Source organism: Misgurnus anguillicaudatus, chromosome 4 (assembly GCF_027580225.2).
Source record: "Misgurnus anguillicaudatus chromosome 4, ASM2758022v2, whole genome shotgun sequence".
Taxonomy (NCBI): Eukaryota; Metazoa; Chordata; class Actinopteri; order Cypriniformes; family Cobitidae; genus Misgurnus; species Misgurnus anguillicaudatus.
Genome location: NC_073340.2, coordinates 4,519,059 through 4,544,355, shown reverse-complemented (window position 1 = coordinate 4,544,355; position 25,297 = coordinate 4,519,059). Strand labels below are relative to the sequence as shown.

The 25,297-nt window shown below is 35.6% G+C and overlaps 3 protein-coding genes across 3 annotated transcripts in view; 2 read left to right on the top strand and 1 right to left on the bottom strand.

Moving 5' to 3' along the window:
- Positions 1–1,021, top strand: part of mms19 (MMS19 homolog, cytosolic iron-sulfur assembly component) — a 28,771-nt gene extending 27,750 nt beyond the window's left edge. The window contains exons 30-31 of the mRNA XM_055176522.2: positions 215–315; positions 394–1,021. Of these exons, the coding sequence (XP_055032497.2) occupies positions 215–315; positions 394–424 (132 nt within the window). The 3' untranslated portion in view covers positions 425–1,021. The remainder of the gene's footprint in view (positions 1–214; positions 316–393) is intronic.
- A 964-nt stretch (positions 1,022–1,985) lies between these two features.
- On the bottom strand, positions 1,986–10,895 carry zdhhc16b (zDHHC palmitoyltransferase 16b). The gene is made up of 10 exons (XM_055176523.2): positions 10,715–10,895; positions 7,576–7,825; positions 7,252–7,446; positions 7,082–7,170; positions 6,734–6,762; positions 6,275–6,408; positions 3,455–3,540; positions 3,250–3,373; positions 3,015–3,085; positions 1,986–2,944 (listed from the first exon to the last, which is right to left on the bottom strand). The coding sequence occupies exons 2-10, from the start codon at positions 7,813–7,815 to the stop codon at positions 2,842–2,844; spliced, it is 1,071 nt and encodes a 356-aa protein (XP_055032498.2). The 5' UTR covers positions 7,816–7,825; positions 10,715–10,895; the 3' UTR covers positions 1,986–2,841.
- Positions 10,896–11,228: 333 nt separating this feature from the next.
- Positions 11,229–24,002, top strand: prkar1ab (protein kinase, cAMP-dependent, regulatory, type I, alpha (tissue specific extinguisher 1) b). The gene is made up of 11 exons (XM_055176521.2): positions 11,229–11,388; positions 13,947–14,146; positions 16,941–17,108; positions 17,729–17,820; positions 19,116–19,177; positions 19,614–19,660; positions 20,230–20,388; positions 20,466–20,526; positions 21,985–22,106; positions 22,194–22,275; positions 22,616–24,002. Exons 2-11 carry the CDS (start codon positions 13,973–13,975, stop codon positions 22,786–22,788), a joined length of 1,140 nt encoding a protein of 379 aa, XP_055032496.1. The 5' UTR covers positions 11,229–11,388; positions 13,947–13,972; the 3' UTR covers positions 22,789–24,002.
- Positions 24,003–25,297: the final 1,295 nt, after the last annotated feature.

Sequence of the window (25,297 nt, the reverse complement as noted above, 5' to 3'; positions counted from 1 at the left end):
TAGATGGATTGTTGGAAAGCTGGATAGATACCTAGATGGATGGATGGAAAGCTGGTTAGAAAGCTAGATGGATTGGATGGATGGATAGAAAGCTAGATGAATGGATGGAAAGCTGGATAGAAAGCTAGATGGATTGATGGATGGAAAGCTAGATGAATAAAAAGTTAGATGGATCGATAGAGATATAACTTTAAAGTTTTGTCACTTGTTTCAGGTGTTGCCGTTTCGTGCTCGAGTGCTTAAAGCTCTTGCTGTTCCTCTGGATGATAAGAAGAGGCTGGTGAGAAAGGAGGCTGTGTCTGCCCGAGGAGAATGGTGAGTGAGTCATTTATTTAACCCTATAGGACCTCTTTAAATTCTTACATTATTTAACATCAGCTTTTTTCTCCACAGGTTTTTGCTAGGTAGTCCCGGTGGGAGATAAAGAAAACAGTGCTGCTCTCCACAGTGACATTATAGATGATCCAGAATGTTTGGGAGTCAGAATCCCCTTCACAGCCTTTGATTTTATTTACCTACAGACGTTTTCTAGTACTGTTTCTACTCCAAAAGCACACAGTGTTTGGGATCGGCCTGTTCTAGGCATAAAAAACTCTGAGCAGCCAGGAATGGCTTGAAGATGAACACAAAATGATGCACTGAGCAAGAACAAACTCTTTTTTTTTTTAGCCAGACCTTTAACCAGTTATGCTGGATCAGGACCTTTAAAAGTAAATTAGATACATGAGCTTATACATGTACAGTATTGTTTACCAGCAGCAGAGATGATCTTACACCACACATCTGATTCTTCTAACCTATTTCTTTGAAAACACAACACCTCAGATTTCAACTTTAACCATGCAGTTTTAGGAATAGTAGTTTAATAAAAATAAGCTGACGTGTTACATTAGAAAGAATGTTGGTTGTTTTATCCATTTTCAAAGACTACCTTAAATGTCGAACTGACAAAACTGATGCCAAGAATATTAAAGAATATTTAAATGTTAAATAACCTCTCAATAAAAGTTTTGTAAATGTGTGCATTGTAATTAAAAACACAAGGTGAAAAGAAAGTGGATTTAATTTAAACATGTTAAAAAGTACAGATACAAATTTGGTAATGACAAATTATTGTGCCTGTATGATTTATTGCTGTTTTATATTGGAACAGTCACTGTCTTAGTAGCCTTAATGTGAATCTTATTATTGTAAATGACAAACATTTAGGGAATTTGTGACTGAAGCTACACTGAACATCTGAGCTTTTCATATTTAAACCCAGAAAGTAAATATGATTTATAAAAATGTAAAAAGCACATTTTTGAAATAATCGACTTCATAATAGATTCTCATCATTCAAATGTACTTAATGGTGCTTTTAACAATATTGTCAAAGCAGCTTCACATGAAAGATAAAAATAAGAGCAACATAAGATGCCCTTTTGAACATTCTCAAATCATCATGAGATAACACTGACCATTCATTTTCTTTTTTTACACAACTTGATGCATGCTGTTATTAAAGCAAGTGTTTCTATTTTGAGAGATTTAATTTCCTCCAATTGTTAAGATAATTTGTGACCTGGACCACAAAACCAGTCTATTTGTAACAATAGCTTATATGATGCATTCAGCCCTCAGATGATGCATACATCTCAATTTAAAAAAAAAAGTAGACTTATGACTGGTTTACATTCATTCAAAATTATATATTTTTTTCTTTTATGCCAAAAATCATGTTCCATGAAGATATTATGTAAATATCCTACCTTACTTTTTGTGATTGGATGCAGTGTTAAGGACTTAATTTGGACAACTTTAAAGGTGACTTTATCAATTTTTGACTTTTACACTCTCAGATTCCAGATTTTCAAATAATTTTATCTCGGCCAAATACTGTATTGTCATATCCTAACAAACTACATCAATGGAAAGCTTATCCAATTTATTCAACTTTTAGATGATGCATAAATCTCTCTTTGTTTTTTTTTTTAATTGACCCGTATGACTGGTTTTGTGGTCCAGGGTCACACATAATTGATGAGGAAGAATATAAGCATTTTCACTAGTGCCTCTGTTTATACATGTGTGCCAAGCATCTCTGTAACACTGCAGAAATAGTTTAATGCCTAACCACAGATGTGCCCAAATATTTCCTCATAGTTCATCAATATATTAATTTGAAAGTGCACATCACCTTTTCACCCCCACCACTTCCCCCACAAAAAGGGCGTGGTGACAGCTAAGGGGTTAAAATCAAGCCAATTTCAGTCTTTATCCAACTTTCCACAAAGACGTCAGAAGACCCAACGCCGGTCGGAAGATGACATTGGCCTACGCAAGGACGTCAGGCAACATCAGCTATGAACTCTTACGTTTATTCTGAATGTGTTGTTTGTCTGTTTTATGTATATTGTGCCATTTGTAAAGCTGCTTTGCAACAGTGCACACTGTGAAAAGTGATGTACAAATAAACTTGAATTGAATCATGTTAAATGTGTTAATCAGAAAAGATCTGCAAATGCCTGTTCCACCTGTTTACAGACATTCAAATACTTTAAAACCAGTTTTATAAAGAACACAATTCAAAGATTTCAAATAACTAGTGTGATCATTGAAATATGAATATAAATAGTGTTTATCACTAAAATCCACAACAGTCTTTGGCACAAAGTACCACTATGGACATACTGAAAAATATCTCATGCACATGTTAGTTTACATTACACAATCATAAAAAATGCAGTAGTCCATTTAACCAGGAGACCCCTCAGTCATAAAGGTTCATGGTGAGAATGCAAATAAACAAGATCCAACAGATCCATGGCTGGTGAGGAAACAGGTTTTATGTCCATGACATCATATAGCCACGGTGTGTTTTTTGTATGGAGGAGGGTCCCACGTCAGTCCGTCCCCATGAGGAAGATGAGTGGAGGGCAGCAGCACTCGTGTTAGCCAGTGACTGTGTGACAAAACATTTGTTATAAAACAGGGCTCATAAAAACATAAAAATTCAATGGTTAACATCTTACCTTGGCTTTTCAACTGCAAAAAACATTTTCCAATTGTTAATTTTTCCATGGTGGTATGGATTACGAAACCACTGTGAACAGATTAGACAATGATTTATTTAAAAATGGGGTCCCTGTATTATACTAAATGGTGGAGCTAACAATGCCAAAGTCATGGGTTTGAATTATCACTACATAGCCTTCACCTTTAAAGTGCATCATTTCTGTTGAGCATATGAAACATCGAATGTCTTACTTTGCCTTTCAGTCGGAGTCGTTTTCTCTCTTTACGGTTGATATGTCTCTCCACACTGGTCTCTCCTCTTGTGATCAGCACTGCATGCCATAATGTCAAACCTCCCAGAGCAAAAGCCACCGAACTGTTTGGTAATGAGAAATAAATAAGGAGAAGGAGGGATGGAGGCTGAAAATCCATATGTAAAAATACTAAATAAACTTACCTTGTTAGCACCCACAGATAAATGAGGCTCTTATAAACCATGCCCTCCTGATGCGTGTACGCAGGTGCAGGTGTCTGATAATAGTTCTTTAAAAAAAAAGTTGTAATTAATAGCTTTTATACGTAACAATTGAATGCAATGGTAAGCCATTGTTTTGGTTTTATTAATATGTGACTTATATATTTGTGTTTCACTTGCAAGGTAATTCAAGCTATTAGCTATTTGTTCATGCCTTTGTTCCATTAAGCAAGTTGACCATTTGTTCATGGGTCATCTACGGGTAAAATCAGCAGGAGACACTAAACTAAAGGGGTCTGTAAAATAAGGTGCAGTGCCCTTTCCTGTAATTATGTTTATGGGTGATCTGGGATGTGTTTACAGCTACTCTCTTTTGCCTGACTGTAACCTTTCTTTCATGTTTATATTGTAATCTGAAGGGACTTCCCCCTTGGCTTTAAATGTAATGCATGTATAGACGGTTTCATCGGACACACGTCTGGATCCGAACCTTACTTCCGGTTTCGTTTTTTAATGGTCTGACTAGTTGCTAAACTCTTGAACAAATGCCTCGTCGAAAATAACAAAAAAAATTGTTTCCTAGGTCATCTATGTGTTGTTGTTTTTTTTTGCTTGTTATATAAATAAACTCTGTTTAAAGAACTTTGTTGTTATTTATTCTTAGCGGAGTTTACCAGAAGTTACGTGCAGACCACGACAGCCGCTTGTTTATGTTGTTACTGCTGAAACCGTCTATCCAAGTTCTTTGACTTTACGTTATACTTGATGACTGGCTTATGCTCATCGCTATCTGCAACAAAGACTACAGCTCGAGGAAATCGTGGTCTTCGTTAAAAAGGTTTCCAACGCAAGTTATAAAATCTAACCACTTAAGAACTTATTCAAGTAATTTGATAACTACATCCACTTAGCAGTGGGCTATGAATTAGCTCCACCCACATGACCACCTCCCCACCTGTTAGCATGTCATATACAGTACCTACCCAACTACAAAAACAATACAAAACACAATCCTGCAATAAAAACATAATGACCACTTAAGGTGCCTTAGCCCACAAAATCCCTGTCATAAAATACAACCTTTAGCCTTAAAAAAAAGCATTTTACAAGAGACTGTCAAAGCTGTTTCATTATTCATTAAGCAAAGTTTTTAGTCCAGTTTTTTGCTTATTCAGCTCAAAGTCCATGTATTAAAGGAACAGTCTACCTAAACAGGGAAGCCACCAAACACTTCCGTGTTTTCCCTATTTAAAGACTGTTACATGAGGATTTATACCAGTAAGTATGGTGCCACAAAATAAAACTTTTTTTTGGTACCATAGGAATGAATGGGTCTAGGCTAAATGTTAACACATTCACAACGCGCTGTACAGCATTGAAAAAAGATAGGTATTTATTAATTCGTCTAGGTTGAGGTAATAACTTGAGCCGTTTCTCAATATGCGTACTTGTCTGTACTTGCGTTCTTGTGGACTTCTAAAAAAGTCATCAGTCGCGGCCCAAGTACTGTTCCAATTCAAAGTTCGCATCAAGCCCAAGTTCACATAAAATCCCCGGATGTGTTCTTGATCCGCCCATTTTATCGAGCATGCATCAGAGGAGACTTGTGTGGACTTATGACAGCGAAGTTTCCCAGAATGCATTTCGCGTCAGGAGTTCGTTCTTCCGAGGCTGAACTTGCAAGTTCGAACTACGAAGGACACAAGTCCGAGTTTGGCGTACTTGGTATTGAGAATCATCCATAGTTTAATATGGCAAAAGGGTAGATTATTCATTTAACTCATTCCCCGCCAACCATTTTTTTTGAATTGTTGCCCACCAGCATTTTTTGTGATTTTCACAAAAGTTTCACAAAATGCCTTCCAGGAAAAATTTCTTCCAAAAATATATAAACATACAAATATATTAAATGAAAGAACAGACCCTCTGCTTTCAGACACACAATAAACCAACAAACAAACAAAACGAGAAAAAAACGTTTCATCCTATTATAAACTCTTAAATATGGGTATTTTTCTTTAAGAATACACATTTTTTAGCTAAAGGCTGAAATAATTGCATTTTTGTGAAGGAATTTTTGTTAGAGATCAGATTCAGAACAGTTATCAAAACATACACAGAGTTTAAAATTAGTAAATAACGTTTTGGCTTTAGTTTTTTCATAATGTTTTCTTTTAATTGATGAGATAACTTGTCAATGGTGGGGAAAGAGTTAAAGCGATAGTTCACCCAAAGAAAATTTAATTCTGTCATCATTTTCTCACTCTCATGTTGTTACAAACCTGTATAAATTTCTTTGTTCTGATGAAAACAAAAGAAGATATTTTGAGTAATGTTTGTAACCAAACCGATCATGAGTCCCACTCACTTCCACAGCATTCTTTGTTCATACTCTGAAAGTGAATGGGGCTCATGATCGGTTCGGTTCCTCAAAATATCTTCCCCTGTGTTCATCAGAACAAAGAAATGTATACATGTCTGCAACAACATCAGAGTGAGGAAATGACGACAGAATTTTTATCTTTGGGTGAACTATCCCTTTAAATGTGTTCTCAGTTTCTCTGAAACCACAGAAAATGTGATATTACCCACCCAGTAAAACTTTAATGATAAAAATGATCAAAATCTTGGAAAAACAGGTAGGATTCTCCGCTCTTTTTGGGAGGCGAACTAATACTTTAATGTAATACATTATTTACGAGATTTTGTGTGTGAGTTAGCTGGATCTAAAGACTAAATAATTCAAAAGTATTATTCAGATACTGTAAATTAACCCAGGAGACAATGGAAACATCTGCATACCTCAACGGCATTGTATGCATCTAGAAACATGTCTTTGGTAGTGACACTGCAGTAGATGCAGCCCATGGTCATGTACAGGCAGAAACTGAAGAAGTATCGGTGATTGAAATGACCCACACAATTATTCAACCACGCTGATCGGGACGACAGTTAAGATGAAAATCACAAACTAACATGGCCATACACTGTCAGAAAAAATTGTCAAAATATGTACCCTAGCTGTACAATTTGGACCTAAAGAGGTCATAATAGTACTTCAGAGGTACACATTGTTGCGAAAGAGTGCATATTAGTACCTCACACAGGCATATTACAGTTATTGGTACCAAATGTATACATATCCGTACCTAATGGTACATTTTAAAGGGTACGGTCACAGTAACAGTGTACAAAATAAACATTGATTTTTTTTTAAATGCAACATAGTCATTTTTGTTTTTATCAGCTTTAGAAGGATACGACAGTGATGATCCATTTTTAAAATACATCTGTGAAAAACAACAAACCGTTATATTCACACAGACAACACAATTTAGCTTGAGTAGGTAAACATTGTATAAGCAGGACACATCTATGCAGTGGCTCTAAAACGATTTGGATTGAAATAATGTATAGAGGTAAAAGGCAAGCACAATATTTTATGCAGACTATAAAAAATTAAGACAAATGTAACAGGACACTTTCTGGTTGTCCAACGATAGTGGAACATGTCCATAGTTAACGTGATGGACACCTGTGTGAACTCGAGGGGACCTGGTAAAGTTATTTAAGCACAAATGTGTCCCGATTGGTTTGAATAAGGTTTACCTGTTGCAGATGCTGCAATGATGCGTTCTAGCTGGTTTGGGAATTATACATTTTTTACAGATAGTAACAGCTGGAATATCGTTCCTTTCCTAAAATGACACACATGCAACAAAAACGTTAATGTAAAAAAACATTTCAATTAAATTGTGCAAAAAATGTTACGCTGTTACCTGCGGAGGGGCCCCCGGAAGCGTTGTTATGGCTTTGTAATAATGAAAGACCACCATAATGAGGTTCCAGTGCCCGTAACAGAGATGCCATAGTATCCAGTGTGTGGCGTATGTGCTCAAGATGACGGGAAGCACGCAGAGATAGACAATAATCACAACAGAGCTGGTCAAGGAAATCACCAAAAAAACAAACACCTTTATGGAGAAAGTTAACAGTAGACATTAGTAATGGGTAAATAATCTTTAAAAGTAACAGCAAATAAAGTGGATGGACATATAAAAATAACAAAAAAAAAACTATTAAACATTTTTAATTTTGCTTACCACTCCAAACCAACGGGTCAGGTTATCCACAAGCCAGTAGATGGGCTCAAAGGCACAGTCGAGCGCCGTATCAGAGTTTGTCAGGATGTTATAGTACAGGGACTTGAGTATAATTTTCCCATAGTTCCACAAGTCTCGTATTCTGCTTTGCCGCTTCCTGCGTCCTTTTTGTGGGCACAGCTTAAACCAGCGTAAGAAGAGACGCATGACCCTGGAGAGGTACCACCTCCAACTACGCATGCCACCCGACCTATAACACACACAAAATTTGTTTTTCCCCTCTGCACTCCACACACAAACACATATAGTCATATCAACATACAAGACGTGGCACACTCTCAGAAAAAAAGCTGACATAAAACAAAGAAACCTGGTACACTGGTCTATAATTTACAAATGTCAATGCAATTAATGATAATAAAGAGAAACCTGCACATTTGAGCATTTTTGTTCTAAAGCACAAAATGCACATATGTAATCTAATGTGAATTCCTTACTAACCTTTGAAGTTTCAAATTTTCTTAGAAATCAGATAAAAATATTTGAACATCACAAAAAAGCGAGAGAATGACACAATCAAGTAGTCTATCCTTAAAGCCCCCGATGAAGACTTCAGCACTTAAAGCTCACACACACCTTCTCTAGGAGAAAGCATTAGTTTAATTGGGAAAAAACATGTTGAGGAGTGGATACCTACTGCGCAGGATTATCAACTAATGTCCAAGGCGGGAGAAAAAAAACTAAATAATTTATAAAGTTCTTCGCGGTTCACCTTATGTAACAACAACCAACTTAGGAAAAGCTTCAAGGCACATGACCAGCGTAACCCAGTCCTGTACACATTTCCTCATGAGGACAATAACGGTCTATCTGATACGATGAGCGTCTAATGAAAGTGATAATTAGTTACAAGATAGTGCCTTTGCTTTATTCTGTGTCCTGTGTGGATCCTCTCATGACCCTTAAGGGGTTTTCAATGAGATGGGCCATCAATACACCTGGACCCATCTTTCTAATGTTGCAAGTGGAAAGATGAGCTTGTGTGTATAAAAATAGCTTTGTGTGTTGTCTTGTGGTTTATTACTCGTTATAAACAAGATTTTCGGAGAAGCGTCAAAGGAATTTTACTTCAAAGGAAATACAATCACACTTTAAATCAGTTTTAAATTAAAAGTAATAAATGACAGATTTGTCAGTGGTTAATAGAAATCATGATTGGCTGATAGCCAACATAAGACCAATTATATACTAATAGACAAAGACTTATGAACAACTATTCGTTCTTAAATAGGACTCTTTTCCTATTTAATTCTTAATTTAATCCTAATTAATCAAATTAAAATATAGAGGTAGACCGATTAATCTGCACCAATAGTTCATTGGTGGAACAAACCACATTTATTTACCACATATACATTTATGTAACTTAAATTTAACCAGTGGGAGTATTTCACAAAAGTATTTACTTCAGTACTTATTAATATAATTAATATATTTGTATTTATACATTTCATTTAGCACATTATCCTGGTTCAGTACTGTTGTTTTAATACATTTATAATACATTTCAGCACTGTTTTACTTTTAGTGTTATGTTTTTTTTAATAAGTATCCATTTTTAAAACTCAGTCGATTGAACGGTTATCGGCAAGTAGGGACCAACTTAGTTATCAGTAAAATTCACTATCAGTCGACCTTTCATAAAACAGGTACTAATAAAAACCTCCTCATTTTTTGCATACACCAGGGGTTGTCAAACTTTTTGATGCCAGTGACTCCCAAATCTGATTTTCCCTTTTGCGAAGGACCCCCTACCTAAGATGTATATAGAAATTTATATATTCTTATGTATCACAAATATATAATTGGCTACACTTGGAGTAATGCTGGATGTATAAACATGAGGAAATACATTTTCAATTCTTGTTTCATAGCAGCTTTAAAAGGAATCCTGCTTTATTAACCCCAATAATTCAGATGAAGGAGGCTGTAATAAGAAAAACGCACTAGAAATATACAATGAAAAAATAAATGATGCTGAAATGTATGTTGCATGAAATGAGAGATAAACACATACATCAATTTTACAATTTTCTTTCTCAGAAATTTTCTAGGGACCACCTAGAACCTCCCCAGACCCTGACATACACAGAATTTCTGCCCAATACTGGCAACTATCACAAACCTTTACATCCTCTATATTATATTATTATTAATTATATTATTAATCTTATATAAAGTACCTCAAAAGGCTCAAAACAAAAGATTCACCTTGGATGATTTCTTACATGGAAACGACTTTTTCTTCAAGGAACTTTGCTTTGGAATTGGGGAAGCTTAACCTTGGCCTGTTTTACAAAAAACTTACAAAAGGTACAAAAGCTGATACTGGGGCCATATCCTTTCAAAAACTACATCTTTGTACCTAAAGGGTGCATATCAATAACTCAAAAATACATATTGGCACCTCAAAGGTATATATCTGTACTTAAATCGTACATATTAGGACTTTATAAAGGGTACCATCCCAGTAACATCAGCTTTTGTACCCTTTATTAACAGCGTAGAATACACACACATATAATACTTTACCTAAAGTTACTAGTGCCATTTGTGAATAAGGATGCACTAGAGTCAGTGGGACTTTTCAGATCTAAAGAACACTTATGTGAACAAAGAACTAAATGCCGCCATCAATTACAGAAAACTATATTAAAAACGGAAAAGAGATGGGGTCTGTTTCACGTGCATGATGCATTTGCCATATGTCGACACTTGGGGTCCATTGAAACCCACACTTGACCTGGTTCCACTGTCATGGTTATGACTGACACAGTGTAACGCCGAGCCAGGCTATGATCTCAGGTGTCAATGTACTTCTGCTCCTAATCAAAAGACAAACTTTCCATTGCCACAGCAGGTAAACCAGAACAAAAGAGCCGAGGTCAAATAATGTGCCACTAAAATTCATTTTAGAATCAGTAATGAAGCATATTGTTGCTATTGTTATTATCAGGTGACGTGGAACAACGTTTCTGCAGTTACTGCAGAGGGCACGTGTACAGTTATACATTTACATTTTAAAACCAGGTGAAGATGCTCGTGTTAACTGACAGGAAATAAAGATTAAAATACGTACCAAAGCCGTTCCCGTAAAGTAATTCAATCGAAACGCTTATCAACATTATTCAAGACATGTTCGCAATTGAAAGAAAGACACCTAACGTTACATCATAAATGTTTATGCATTTTATACATTACACACTGCGCTTCTTTACAGGCGCGTGAACACACTGTGCCAATTTAACTTCCGGTGTTTAACCAGAATATTCAAAATAAAAGTCACGACAACTGTGTGGTTTCTACTTTAACCAGTTTTAAACACGTATTTGTTCGTAGATATCTCTAAGGTCTGAAAGATGCTTGTCATAAAATTGTCAATTATGAATAAGGTGGCATATTGACACAGTTTAGTACATAGAAAACTGGACCACAGTTCAATTTTGAATTTTTTTTTTACAACTAAAATTATCTGAACGTTTAAAAGTGACAAAAAGAGTTCTTTATTAAAGTGAAATTCGTTGGGTAAAAATCTAGGTTTGGTAAGTTTAACTTGTGTAACGAGCTCTTTAAGGTTGCCAGGGGTTACGGTTTCCATGTGAGAACCAAGCCGATTGACGTCAATGGCAGACTTTGGTGTGTTACCGTTTCCGGTGGGCTGACATCCAAACGCTTGTGAGGAATAAATAGTTGCAGTGTTGTCTCTGAATATTACGGAATAACACGCAGACCGAGTCCCGTTATTAAGGCTCGGTAAGAAAAATCGATCATTTTATTGTCATGTTGTTTGTGCAGGCTGACGGAGCATTAAACGTGTGGTTATGGATAACTGTTGTAAATGTCATTTGTTTATGATACAGATCAAGATGGCGACCACTCTGAGGCCTTCGATTAAATATCTTGCTGTATTCAAATATTGTATATAATTTACAACACATTGACCTTAAGCGTAATATGTATATTTTATTCTGTGTATAATTATATTTAATATATTTTTTTAAATTCCTACGTTCTCGTTGGAACTTCAATCGCATTTTTCAGCGCGTTATGTTTGTTTTCTAGAGTGTTTAGGCAATTAAATTAAATAGTGTAACTTATATTCATTAAATTATACATTTGTTGGTGTTGTCAATATGGATTTAAAATGTTGATATTTTAACCTTCATCATAAATTTGTTTCCGTATTTATGAAATAACTTCTGCAATGTTGTTGATGAATAATTATTTTATTTTAAAAATCGTAACGGGCAATATGCGACAAAGGTTGTTATTCTATAAATAATCAGTCATACTAATTTTATACAGACCACACATTAAATTATCCTGTACAGGTATGCTGATACATAAATAATCTCCAGCTTATTTCTGACATATATCCCAGGTCTAAAAGAATGATGTAGTAATCCTGTCCTTATCTTCTGTGGGTCAGAAGATTAACTGTGTAAATTTATTTTCAGAAAGTGCAGCCATTAATGATATTGTTGTATTAATAATTCAGTAACAGCCAAAATAGATACAAGTACCCGGGTGATTCTCACGAAAACTTGGTTTTAAAAATGTCAAGCATGAAAATGTAAAAATTGCTTAAATTTACTTTTTTTCCCACCAGACATTGAAAAACAAAGTCTGGAGTAAATGGGAACATTAATTTAAAAAACTTTTACTTATCATTTAACACTTTTTGTAACATAATTTAAAAAATTAGTCCTAAAAAATCTCATTACCGCAACAGTCAGAAAACATCAACACTGACATATTTTCAAAATGACATGACAAACCTGAAAGAACATAATTTGGAGATTCTGCACATGCATTTAAAATCAAAGTATTATGCTTCTATTAATTAAATTAACATTTAATAAGCATCTGTTGCGGGTATGATAATCAAAATGTCGTGTAAGCATTCTGACAAGACAATATTTCAAATTAACTGTAAAAAAATGATCTTACCTGGTAGCCATCTTGAAGTAACTGGTCCATGTGCTTGGTCACTCAAAATCAAACTTTATTAAAATTCTGTATGTGTGCTTAAACTGTTCTCAAAAAGTGTTGCGGAGAATGAGAACATCAGACATGGACACATCATTTTCATAATTTTTCTTCATTATTATTATACATGAATATTCAGTAAATATTTTTCTGTCATCTAAAGTAGTCTAGCAAAACATCCATTTATTTTTTTTCTTAATATTTTTGTGTTAATTTGATTAAATTACAACATAACGCATGTTCAAACACAGCCGGACACATTGCGGTAATGAGAATTTCAGCAGAAAATGAGATAAAATTTACAATTATAAATTCTTATGTTGAAATCCCACATTGTGCAAGGTAGAACACAGTATTGTGTTAATTCTGATGCTTTTTAATGTTACTATATTACACATTTTAAAGCTAAAATCATAAGTGCCGTGGTGTTTCAATGGTTTCGTGAGAATCACCCACCCCACAAAGGGATACACCCTTCACAAGGGGGGTTGCACACGTAACAATTTGAGAACCACTGGATTGGAGGTTATCATTACTTACAATTTTAAAGGGGACATTTCACAAGATTATTTTAAGATTTAAAGTAAACCTTAGGTGTTCCCAGAGTATGGATGTGAAGTTCTAGCCCAAAATACCACATAGATAATTTATTATAGCATATTAAAATTGCCACTTTGTATGTGTGAGCAAATATGTGCCATTTTTGGGTGTGTCCTTTAAAATGCTAATGAGCTGATCACTGCACTAAATGGCAGTGTCGTGGTTGGGTAGTGCAGATTAAGGGGTGGTATTATCCCCTTCTGACATCACAAAGGAAGCCAAATTTCAATTACTTATTTTTTCACATTTGCAGAGAATGGTTTACCAAAACTAAGTTACTGGGTTGGTCTTTTTCATGTTTCCTAGGTTGATAGAAGCACTGGGGACCCAATTACAGCATGTAAACATGGAAAAGTCAGATTTTCATGAAATGTCCCCTTTAAATTGAGTTTTTTGATGCCATAGAGCACTGGTTGTCTCCCAAAATAAATTTATGATTGAGAAATCTCTTGAGGATCCTTATAAAGAAAGTAACTTTTCCAGCTTGCGAGTTAGGATGTGCAAGAACTTTTCGTACATCAAATCAAAAAGTAGATTTAAAGTACCGGGGGAAAAAATAATATTGCTAAAATAGTATTAACTAACTCTCTTAAACATTACAATATTGTATCTTTTAACCATAGTTCATGTCCACTGACAGTACAACTGTTACATTTCATCCTTATCTCACAGAGCTGTCTGTCATTGTAAGCAATTGTTCTGTATTTCTGTAACCACTGTAGATCAAAGATCAGATCTAGCGTTCACCATGGCATCAGGCAATGTGGCCAGCGAGGAGGAGAAGAGTCTGCGGGACTGTGAGTTATATGTGCAGAAACACAACATCCAGCAGCTTCTGAAGGACTGCATCGTTCAACTGTGCACCTCACGGCCTGACAGACCCATGGCTTTCCTCAGAGAATACTTTGAGAGACTTGAAAAGGTTTGCACTTTAATCTACATTAGGATATAAATATAAAACTACAAGGTTTTTAGTAATAATGTACATGCATTTAATTTACACAGACCTACCATGAACTGTATACGTTTCTGTAAAATTCAGAAAGCTTAGTGGGTTTACCCATTATTTACCAATAGCTACACTATTAATAATTCTGAAGCAAGATCCATAAAGTTAGTTCCTGCACTCTCAAACAATACTTACCCATGTACATATCAATATTTTTGCAATGCTTTATTGAATGAGTGGAAGATTGTAATGCTTTTATACATTTGTTCAGTTGAATCAGGTTATTTTTTATTTTTTTGGAGATTAATGGATAAACATTGCCAGAGCTGCGGCTGATAGAATAGAAAGTTACTACTGTTTATTTTAGTTGTAAAACAAAGGGCTTATGGTTCTCGCTTAAGCTAGAAGTATAGGTCCGTTTTTACAAATACGCGAGTGTCCTCGTAGCATACAGTGCATGTGACACAAATTTTGACATTGGAATAGTACACATGCATTGTATGGAGATGGGTCTGTCTGCGGACGGCAAGACAGGAGCGTAACTTGAAGCAGGGGCGTAACTTGATGTTGTCCAAATCACAATGTTGGGGAAATTTTGTAAAGTCTTACCAGATGAGCGCTGTTTTTATCCTAATCCCGCCCCAACCCAACCCCTAACCCAACATTTCACAGGATTTAGGTGTTTGCTGTATCCTTTGTAGGTAAAACCCTGCATGAAGTCGAGCACAGCAAGTAATGCAGGTATAAGAACACAGTGGACATTTATTTAAAAAAAAAGAAGAGCACGACTCACAATACACAATACCATTTTATTCAGTGTTGTCCATTAATTCATCATTCACCAGACTTAGATTTCCTTGGGATGTTTCCAAAAACAATACCAATGTGTCTTAGTACTGTATGAAAATGACTTGCACACTACAATTTAAACTGTTATCTCCAATAGTGTAAAAAAGTGTATTCATATACGAGAGTATTTGAGTGGCCATCTTGTTAACCACATCCCATTTTGACCCTTGCAGTCCGCAGACAGATACCATTGACTGTACACTCACCTAAAGGATTATTAGGAACACCTGTTCAATTTCTCATTAATGCAATTATCTAATCAACCAATCACATGGCAGTTGCTTCAATGCATTTAGGGGTGTGGTCTTGGTCAAGACAATCTCCTGAACTCCAAACTTGAATGTCTGATTGGGAAAGAAAGGTGATTTAAGCAATTTTGAGCGTGGCATGGTTTTTGGTGCCAGACGGGCCGGTCTCAGTATTTCACAATCTGCTCAGTTACTGGGATTTTCACACACAACCATTTCTAGGGTTTACAAAGAATGGTGTAAAAAGGGAAAAACATCCAGTATGCGGCAGTCGTGTGGGTGAAAATGCCTTGTTGATGCTACAGGTCAGAGGAGAATGGGCCGACTGATTCAAGCTGATAGAAGAGCAACTTTGACTGAAATAATCACTTGTTACAACCGAGGTATGCTGCAAAGCATTTGTGAAGCCACAACACGCACAACCTTGAGGCGGATGGGCTACAGACCCCACCGGGTACCACTCATCTCCACTACAAATATGAAAAAGAGGCTACAATTTGCACAAGCTCATTAAAATTGGACAGTTGAGACTGGAAAAATGTTGCCTGACCAAGTCCATCTCTTTATGACCACCATGTACCCATCCTATGATGGCTACTTCCAGCAGGATAATGCACAATGTCACAAAGCTCGAATCATTTCAAATTGGTTTCTTGAACATGAAAATGAGTTCACTGTACTAAAATGGTCCCCACAGTCACCAGATCTCAACCCAATAGAGCATCTTTAGGATGTGGTGGAACGGGAGCTTTCGTTTCTAAAGAATGCTTTCAGCACCTTGTTGAATCAATGCCACATAGAATTAAAGCAGTTCTGAAGGTGAAAGGGGGTCAAACACAGTATTCGTATGGTGTTACTAATAATCCTTTAGGTGAGTGTATGCGCATCACCAAATGGGTTTTGGATAGATGATATACAGCAACTGGCAAATTTTGCAAGATGTTTGGGGTACGATTAGGATAAAAAAAATTCAGACTAAATGGGATACAGTGGGATTTCACAAGATTTTGGCCGTTTGCTGTATCCCTTCTACCCACAACGCGTAAGTCGAACTTCTGTGTACATGTACGAGTCAAATAAACAAGGCTGTGCCTTCGACCATGCACGTACGTTCGCGCACACACACAAAAAAACAAGCTATACTCTGGGTTTTAGGGTATGATATGTCCTGGTTTGAGATCCCTGATGTGTCTGGGTAAAGTTACCACATTAACTTTTGCTGCCCCCAAAGCTAGATCACTAAGTTAACCTAAACAATATAATTTAGTACACAGAAAATCAACCATATGGCACAGTGTCTGAGAACAGCCAGCTACTTCTGCTTAAAAACAGGCTCTTCTCTTAAGTAACTGATGATGTGGAACAGCTGGGACCAATGGGATAGAAAGGGACACAAGAGAAAAACTAAATAAACTACTGTTCCCAGCAATCTTTAAACCAACTGGCAACATACAAACACGCATTCACAATAAAACTGAATAAAAAGCAGGTTTACTTTCTAGAGATATTATTATTTTTATTTATTAGATTTGATTAAATGTAATCAAACTAATTTACAAGCATACCATTAAGTTAGAGTAGTTTATAGTGTCAACATTTTTAAATCCCAACCAAACTCATGATGTAGTACTACTACACCCTTAAAATAAATAAGTCTTGATCACACACAGGAAGAAGCTAAACAGATCCAAAACCAGCAGAAAGCCAGTTCTCGCTCGGACTCACGTGAAGATGAAGTCTCTCCTCCCATGAATCCTGTGGTGAAGGGTCGCAGACGGAGAGGAGCCATCAGTGCTGAGGTCTATACTGAGGAGGATGCTGCTTCATATGTTAGGAAGGTCAGTAGCTCTCTGTCGTGTCACCTTGATGTACAGTAGGGTGCTTCTCATTTCTTATTTGTGCAATTGCGAAAGATTTGCGAGAGTAAATCTACATTATTACTGAATGCCAATTATTATTATCGTTATCATGTGGACACGAATATAGTTAAAATGTAAACGGACCTTTAGAGTTCATAATCTCATTACATTAAAATAAAAGACATTTATAAAGTCCTCTAAATTAATATCATACATGTCTACACATAGATTTTTACCATTAGAGGTCACTATTTCACAATAACAAAGGCGAGGCTTAATAACATTATGAAAGAGAATGGAAAGTGACATGTTTGTCAAGTATGCAACGCCTACTCGAAATGTGCCCTCTACATTTAACCCATCCCAGTGAGTACACACACTCAGAGCAACATTGAGAGATGTTTAGTAATATACACCAGCCATCTTGTAGGGCATGCAATTGAAGAATTGTGGTGTCCTACAAGATGGCTTACCTTGATCGGTTTCCAGGTCATGGGCTGGAGGATGGATGAGTTCTGATAAGCACCCAGTGTGTCAATTAGAGATATAGATATTTGATATAAAGTATTTATAATGTATTTATATTTTTTGTTTTAAAGGTTATCCCTAAAGACTACAAAACTATGGCTGCTCTTGCCAAAGCTATTGAAAGGAACGTTCTCTTCTCACATTTGGATGACAATGAACGAAGGTGATTTACTTTACGAGATTATAGAATTAGGGCTGTCACGATTATGAAATTTGGGTGATGGTTAATTGTCTCATAAATTGTGACGGTTATGGCAAATAATTGCCTGTTTTATGGCTTTGACGATTATGGTGATTAATTGCCTATTTTATTGCTTTGACATTTAATTCTCATATTTTTTTCTTTGTTTATGGATTTATTTTTACATATTGTTGTGATTATATAAATTAAATCTTTTGTGAGGTTTACCTGGCAGTAAATATTAATACACAACACATATTTAAAAGTAATCTGATTCGGTCTCATTTATACACACTCAAAAAAATTATTCAAGCCCTTCTTAGAGATGACACATTAAAATTGTGTTCAATGAATTAAAAATAACTCATTAAGAGCAATAAGTATATATATTTAATTAGTCTAACACAAAATGAATAATGAATATGTACTATAGTTTATTGATTTCTTTTTAATTCATTAACACAATTAGTTTGAGTCTGAGTTCTGGAAAAAGAATTTCCCAGCATGCTTTGGATGCAACTGCTTTTGGAGAGTCATTTTTTATTAAGTGATATTTTATGCATTTTTAGGTAAAGAGAAAGACTTAATAGTGTTTAATGTCCATTTATCTTATTGATTTAGAAGCATTTGTGTTATATTTTTCAAATTGTTTGGTTACCATCGTGCAGAAGAGTGGCGCTTGTGGTTAGGTTGTGGATGTGACATATTTCTCTCAATGAGCTCTAACTGTGTTAATGCCTGTTTGGAGATCAGTCTCATGATCATCCAAAGTATCATATGTTATTATTATTAGCATGCTAACATGTGCTTATGCTAATTAGTATGATATAAAAACGTTTTATATAAAATAACAGAATTGAGTTATTCAAACTACGCTAAATCGAGTTGTTCAGACTACACTAAATTGAGTTGAGGCAACTAACTGAGTATTGCCATTTACTTTAAATTGAGTTGGACTAACTCAATATATTTTTATTGTGTAAAGCAGTTTTTTATGAGTTAGGGGTACACATTCATATTGGATGGAAATCCTGCCCACAATTTTATTGAGTTAATCCAATGAATCATTTTTTTGAGTGCAGGCGCTGTAGCTCCCCCTTGTGTTTTTTAGAGAGATGTCCAATCATTGCGGTGATCTGAAATTATTACGATGAGGTCAAACAACCGCGATGAGACGATTGTTTAATCATTGTGACAGCCCTATATAGAATTTATTTATGTAACATGTGTAAGTACTTCATGTATTGACTGTATATTTTCTGCATTTTTACCAACAGTGACATTTTTGATGCAATGTTCCCAGTCACATACATTGCAGGAGAGATTGTCATCCAGCAAGGTAGAACTTGAAAAAATATTATTGTTTTTACTAGAGATGCATAACGATTAATCACGATTAATCTATAGCAGAATAAAAGTTTTTGTTTACATCATATATGTGTGTGAACTGTGAATAACAATTATGTATATATAAATATGCACACAAGCATTTATAATTTTATGAAAAAATATATATTTATTCATTAAGTATTTATATTTATATGTAATATAAATTATACATAAATATACAAATGTATATACACATGTAAACATTTCTTAAATATATACATGCATGTGTCTGCATTTATCTATACAAAGTTATTATACACAGTTCACACACATATATGATGTAAACAAAAACTTTTATTCTGCTATAGATTAATCGTGATTCATTTGTTATGCATCCCAAGTTTTTACAATAAATCTAATAATCTAAATTTGCCTTTGTTTTCTAGGTGATGAGGGCGATAACTTTTATGTCATCGACCAGGGCGAAATGGATGTAAGCTATTTTACTCCAGTTTAAAGGATTACTCCACTTTCACTAAAAAATCTAATAATTTACTCACCCCCATGTCATCCAAGATGTCTGTCTTTTATTCAGTTGAGAAGTAATTCCGTTTTTTAAGGGAAACAATCCAGGATTTTTCTCCATATATAGTGCAGTTTATTGGACCTCAACAGTTTACAGTTAAATGCAGTTTAAAATTGCAGTTTTAATGCAGCTTCAGGCTATAAACAATCCTAACCGAGGCATTGTTACCAAACCATTTGTGGACCCCATTTACTTCCATAGTATTCATTTTCCTAGTGTGGGAGTTTTGTTACAAACATTTCTCAAAATATCTTCCGTTCTGTTCATGAGGGTGAGTAAATGATGACAGAATTTTCATTTTTGGGTTGAATATCCCTTTAAAGCTACAAGAACATGTGTGACCCTGTTTGTGAAATCCAGGCTAAAGTCTCATAATCTAATTGTAAGATTTGGATTTTCACAGACAGGATCACATTTGACCGAATTTAAAATTTTGATTTGTGTGTGACGATATGGTGTCATGTGTCTCCTCCCAGGTGTATGTTAACAGTGAGTGGGCCACCAGCATTGGAGAGGGGGGCAGCTTTGGAGAGCTGGCTCTAATCTACGGTACCCCGAGAGCTGCGACTGTCAGAGCCAAGACCAATGTCAAGCTCTGGGGTATTGACAGAGACAGCTACAGGAGAATACTGATGGTACATCACTTTAGATCACTTCAAATGATATAAGGAGGTATTTCATATTCTAAAACATGCACTGTGTTGGATTTTAGGGAAGCACTTTGAGGAAGAGGAAGATGTATGAGAAGTTCCTAAGCAAAGTATCCATTTTAGGTAAGTGATTGTTAGCTGTGTTTTGATGAGGTAGTGTGGTTGAATATCTGTTCAAGGTTTAAATAACATTATATAAAGCGCTGAATTCTTCTGTAGCCATGTGCATTATACACTGCATAAAATGACTTAAAAGAGGAACTATATTTTATAGTACACTTTTGGGAGTACTTCGACTTGACGCAGTAACACCCTCCCTCTCCCATTATGAGAGTGAGAAGGGGAGCGGACTTTTCAGGCGAGTCAAAGTACTCCCAAAAGTGCTATTACGCCATAAAATATAGTTCCTCTTTTAAATCCGCTTAGAAAAGCGCCACGCTTTATTCTGTACCACAAAACTTGCTCGAACAACCACTCGTCTTAAATAGGAAAAACGTTGATGTGTTTGGTCACTTCTAACTTTATCTCTAAATGGTACCATTGAATGAATGGGGCTAAGCCAAATGCCACTGAAGTGTCACAGCGCGCTCCAGCGCCCACGTGCACGCACACAGACGACAGAGGGATGCACCAACAATTCCTAGCCAAGGCAACAACATAGCCCAATACTGAAAATGAGTAGACTATTCCTTTAAATCAAGATGCATTTTCTTGTTGAGCAAAATGACCTAAGATATATTAACTCTATCTAGTTTTTAGACAAAATATTAAAGTAAATTTGTGCTTAAAACAAGCACAAAAAAAATCGGCCAATGGGGTAACAAAAAAGTGAAATATTGAAATAAGTTTTCTTTTTTCAAAAACACTTAAAGGTGTAGCAGGGTATTTCTCGAATTTTAGAAAAGAACCGCCTTCTCCACTTTTAAAAAAAATGCAATTGCGCAACACTCCTGATTGACAACTAGGAGGACCAATAGTCTTGATGATCCACCCGGAAAAAGAAAATCCTTTTAATTCAAGAAAAATTCAAGAAAAAAAATCTTACCCCATTGGCAGATTTTTTTTAGCTTGGTCTAAAACCTAGACTCATTTTCTTTTTTATGCTAATCAAGAAAATACATCTCGATTTAATTATAGATTTAGATATTTGTATTGAAAACAAGACAAAAATACTAAGTAAGAAAGTCATTTTTTTGCAGTATACAACATTATGTATTCAGGTTATGTGTTTTTTATCTATCGAGAATTAAAGTTTTTATAATAAAATATTTATTCATAATGTCAATTAGTCCACTTTATTGGAAGGACATGTCTTGAATTTCATCAGTAATATTAGTGAACAACATTTTTTATAGATATTTAGGTCTTGCAAATGTATAAATGTCATTGCTTGAGATAAAAAAAATCAAGTGGCATCTGAACACCACACATGCTACAGATGAGCTTCACTTCTCTTTGTTAGTTACCAAGCGAGTAAAGTCATTGATATTTGTATTGATGAGGAACTTGTTATTTTCAAGCAGACAAATTATAATGGGAACATTTGTGCTACTGTATATTGGGATTGTTTGTACGTTGCAGAGTCTCTGGATAAGTGGGAGCGTCTGACCGTGGCTGATGCTTTAGAGACGGTGCAGTTTGAGGATGGTCAGAAGATCGTAGTGCAAGGAGAACCAGGAGATGAGTTTTTCATTATCCTGGAGGTGAGCTTTGCCTTTGCCTCAAGTATCTGAATGTGTTTTTGATAGTCCTCTGTTTTCTAAAGTCATGTTAACTCTTTGTTTTATCAGGGATGTGCAGCTGTTTTGCAGCGGAGATCAGAGAACGAGGAGTTTGTAGAGGTCGGACGGTTAGGACCATCAGACTACTTTGGTATGTTGGGGACAACATGGATTTTTTAAAGCAGATTTAACATTACATTAAATACATTCAGTGTTTTATTGAGTATTTTTCTCTTAAAGTTGTTCATATATTTTAATGAATAATAAATAAATACAATTATTAAATTAAACACTTATGTTTGGTGGACTACTGTAGCTTCACTATGTGTTTTGAAAGGGAGGGTTGAGCTGTGGACTGAGCCGTTGGTTGCTACTCACAGTCTCACCGCTAGATGCCGCTAAAAATGTACACGCTGATGAAAAACATGGCTGTCCAAACTATTAGCTTGACAGCATTATGTGAAAATGTGTGTTTTCTTTTCTCTCTGAAGGTGAGATCGCTCTGCTGATGAACCGGCCCCGTGCAGCCACCGTGGTGGCCCGTGGCCCGCTGAAGTGCGTCAAACTAGACAGGCCGCGTTTCGAGCGGGTGCTGGGGCCGTGCTCGGACATCCTCAAACGCAACATCCAGCAGTACAACAGCTTCGTCTCGCTCTCCGTCTAAGACCACCTGCCCCCATAACTTCTGTTACACGGTCCATACAATTTAGTTTTAAATTTACACCTCGTATACTTTCACGTGCTTCCCATCAGTCAAAGCTTTAACAGCGTCTTCATTGTTGGACATTTAGAGCCAGACGAAAAGAGAGACAATCAAACGTATGCTCGTCCAAGCAAATCACAGCATTTATACCATAGAGTTTATACCTCCAGCAGTGAAATAAACAAAAAGACGGGAGAAAAATATATTTATAGTAAAGTTATTTTAAGACAATTTTGAATTCCTTTACCCACACAGTTTTATAAGACTAGTTTTATAAAATGAACTGCCTACATATATAAAGAGTCAAACGGATACATTGTGATTCAGCTCCTTTAAGCCTTACTGCCGAATTTGCCCTATACAGATATATGGTCTAATGGAAATGGGGATAATATGCTATTTTACTGTATTTGTTCTTTACATCATTTCTCTGTTATCATTCCAGCACACCGTCTGTGTTTTGTTTCTTATTGTAGTAATTCTGTAGTCTGGTCATTCCCTTGCAGTATCTGTATTTTAAGGTTTTAAAATGATATTAGTTTCTTTTCTGCTAAAAAGCCAGTGCCAAACATTGGACAGAGCCTCGTTTCTTAACTTGAATTTTGCTTCTAGCAGTGAATGGTGCCGCATCGCTGATAAACTGATAATATTTCATTTGTATTTTTAAATCGCATGCGTGCTATCACTGAATGAATCTAGCTTTCAAGTTGAATGTTTCAGTATTCACCTTTTTGTCAGTATAAGCCGAAAAAGACGTTTTATTTTAATAAGCTTATTTTTCCATAAATGATGCATTAATGTATAAGTGTTTCTATGGTTATTTTTAATCGGCTTAGATGAAAATGAAGTGATAATAATATAAATGCTGGGCTCTTTGGTTTTCTGGTACTGTATGAAAACAAGAGTCTTGCAAATTTCATTAAAGCTATTCTTGTAAATCAACTTGAATTGAACACACCAGTACATACAATGTTTGTTTGTTTGTTTCTTTATCTGAGCACAAAGAGTTTTTAGTTAAGACCATGAGTAATTTGATGTGGTGTTATTGAGGATTTGTTTTGCTATTCATCTTTTTTGTTAAACAGTCAATCACACAGTTTGCCCTTTTTTTATTTATAGTATGTTCCCAGTTTAAGTTTTTGATACATGTAAAGATTAAAACAGTTTACCACGAATGTTCTGTGTTTTAGCATTTTTAATCATTTTATTATTGAGCTGCATTTTATTACTTCTATCTAATTCTCATCAATTAGCTCAAAAGTTCACAACCAATGTCAGTGATGCTTGTATTTTATATCTGTGTGAATGAATCAAGGGTTATAATTCATTTCTACCCAAAATGTTTCTGCTACTTTTGTGACCTTCAGTCTTAATGCAGACCACTGATGTTTTTTCTCGATGTTATCTAAAGGTGTAGTTTAATTTTCAGTGAGTTCTGCACAGATGTAAACCTTTTGATATGGTATACTGTAGGTTGTATACATGGAAGTTAAGCAATAAAAGGTTATGTTATCGAACCTCAGTTGAAGTGAGAAACCTATTCTCCAAAATAAAGCGCTCTTATTATTTTTATTTATAATAAGGGCCTGTTAAATGCTTGAATCTGATTGGCTGATGAACGTTCTGATGTATGCATTTATTTTCTGGGAAACGCAGGGCGAACGTAGTTCCAGGCAGCTCTTTTGACTGCATTACGTTTCCATATCACTTCGCATAGTTAACTGAATAACGGACTAACAAAAACAACATGACAGACGATTTTCCTAGGCAATAACTAACAGCACTGTTTAGAGACGCACAAAGGTAGCCTCATTCACACAATCTCTCTCGCTCTTTCTTTCTTTCTCTCTCTCTGTTGCTCTCGTCTCTTTCTAATAACTTCATTAATAACTGCATTAGAATGCTTTCAAATGCTCAAGCTTCCATTGCCAGCTTTAAAATGACATTTTGGAACAAGAAAAAAAGAGTCGTTGAATGAGACGTGGAAGAAATAGTCCTACTCACAATAGTGATTTAAGTACAAAAATGGACGAATCCCTTTAAATATATCATGTGATCGATGTCTTGAGGTGTGGTAACCGTACTATAAGCGGAATAATTGACTCCGGGCTGTTGAATTATTGAAAAATAATGCACACCCGAGGCATTATTTTCTAATAATTCAACGTTGGCCCATCGTCAATTATTCCTTACTTATCAACGGTTTCATCGGGCGCACGTGTGACGTGATAAGCGTCTGGTCCGAACTTTACTTCCGGTTTCTGTTTGTTTAATGGTTTGACTAGTTGCTGAAACTGAACTCTTAAACAAATACCTCGTCGAAAAAAAACTAATGTTTTGGGTTCCTATGAAATCTACGTGTTGTTTATTTTGCTTGTTATATAAATAAACTACTTTAAAAGGACTTTGTTGTTATTTATTCTTCGCGGAGTTTACCAGAAGTTACGTGATGACCACGAAAGCTGCTTGT

Excerpts from the sequence above, each read along its gene's own strand:
- zdhhc16b (XM_055176523.2), bottom strand. The coding sequence starts at position 7,815 with ATGCGTAGTTGGAGGTGGTACCTCTCCAGGGTCATGCGTCTCTTCTTA. Across the intron at positions 7,171-7,251 it reads TTCCGGGGGCCCCTCCGCAG|GAAAGGAACGATATTCCAGC; the intron begins GTAACAGCGTAA and ends GTGTCATTTTAG. Across the intron at positions 3,374-3,454 it reads TATCTGTGGGTGCTAACAAG|TTCGGTGGCTTTTGCTCTGG; the intron begins GTAAGTTTATTT and ends ATTACCAAACAG.
- prkar1ab (XM_055176521.2), top strand. The coding sequence starts at position 13,973 with ATGGCATCAGGCAATGTGGCCAGCGAGGAGGAGAAGAGTCTGCGGGAC. Across the intron at positions 19,661-20,229 it reads TCGACCAGGGCGAAATGGAT|GTGTATGTTAACAGTGAGTG; the intron begins GTAAGCTATTTT and ends GTCTCCTCCCAG. Across the intron at positions 22,276-22,615 it reads AGGACCATCAGACTACTTTG|GTGAGATCGCTCTGCTGATG; the intron begins GTATGTTGGGGA and ends TTCTCTCTGAAG.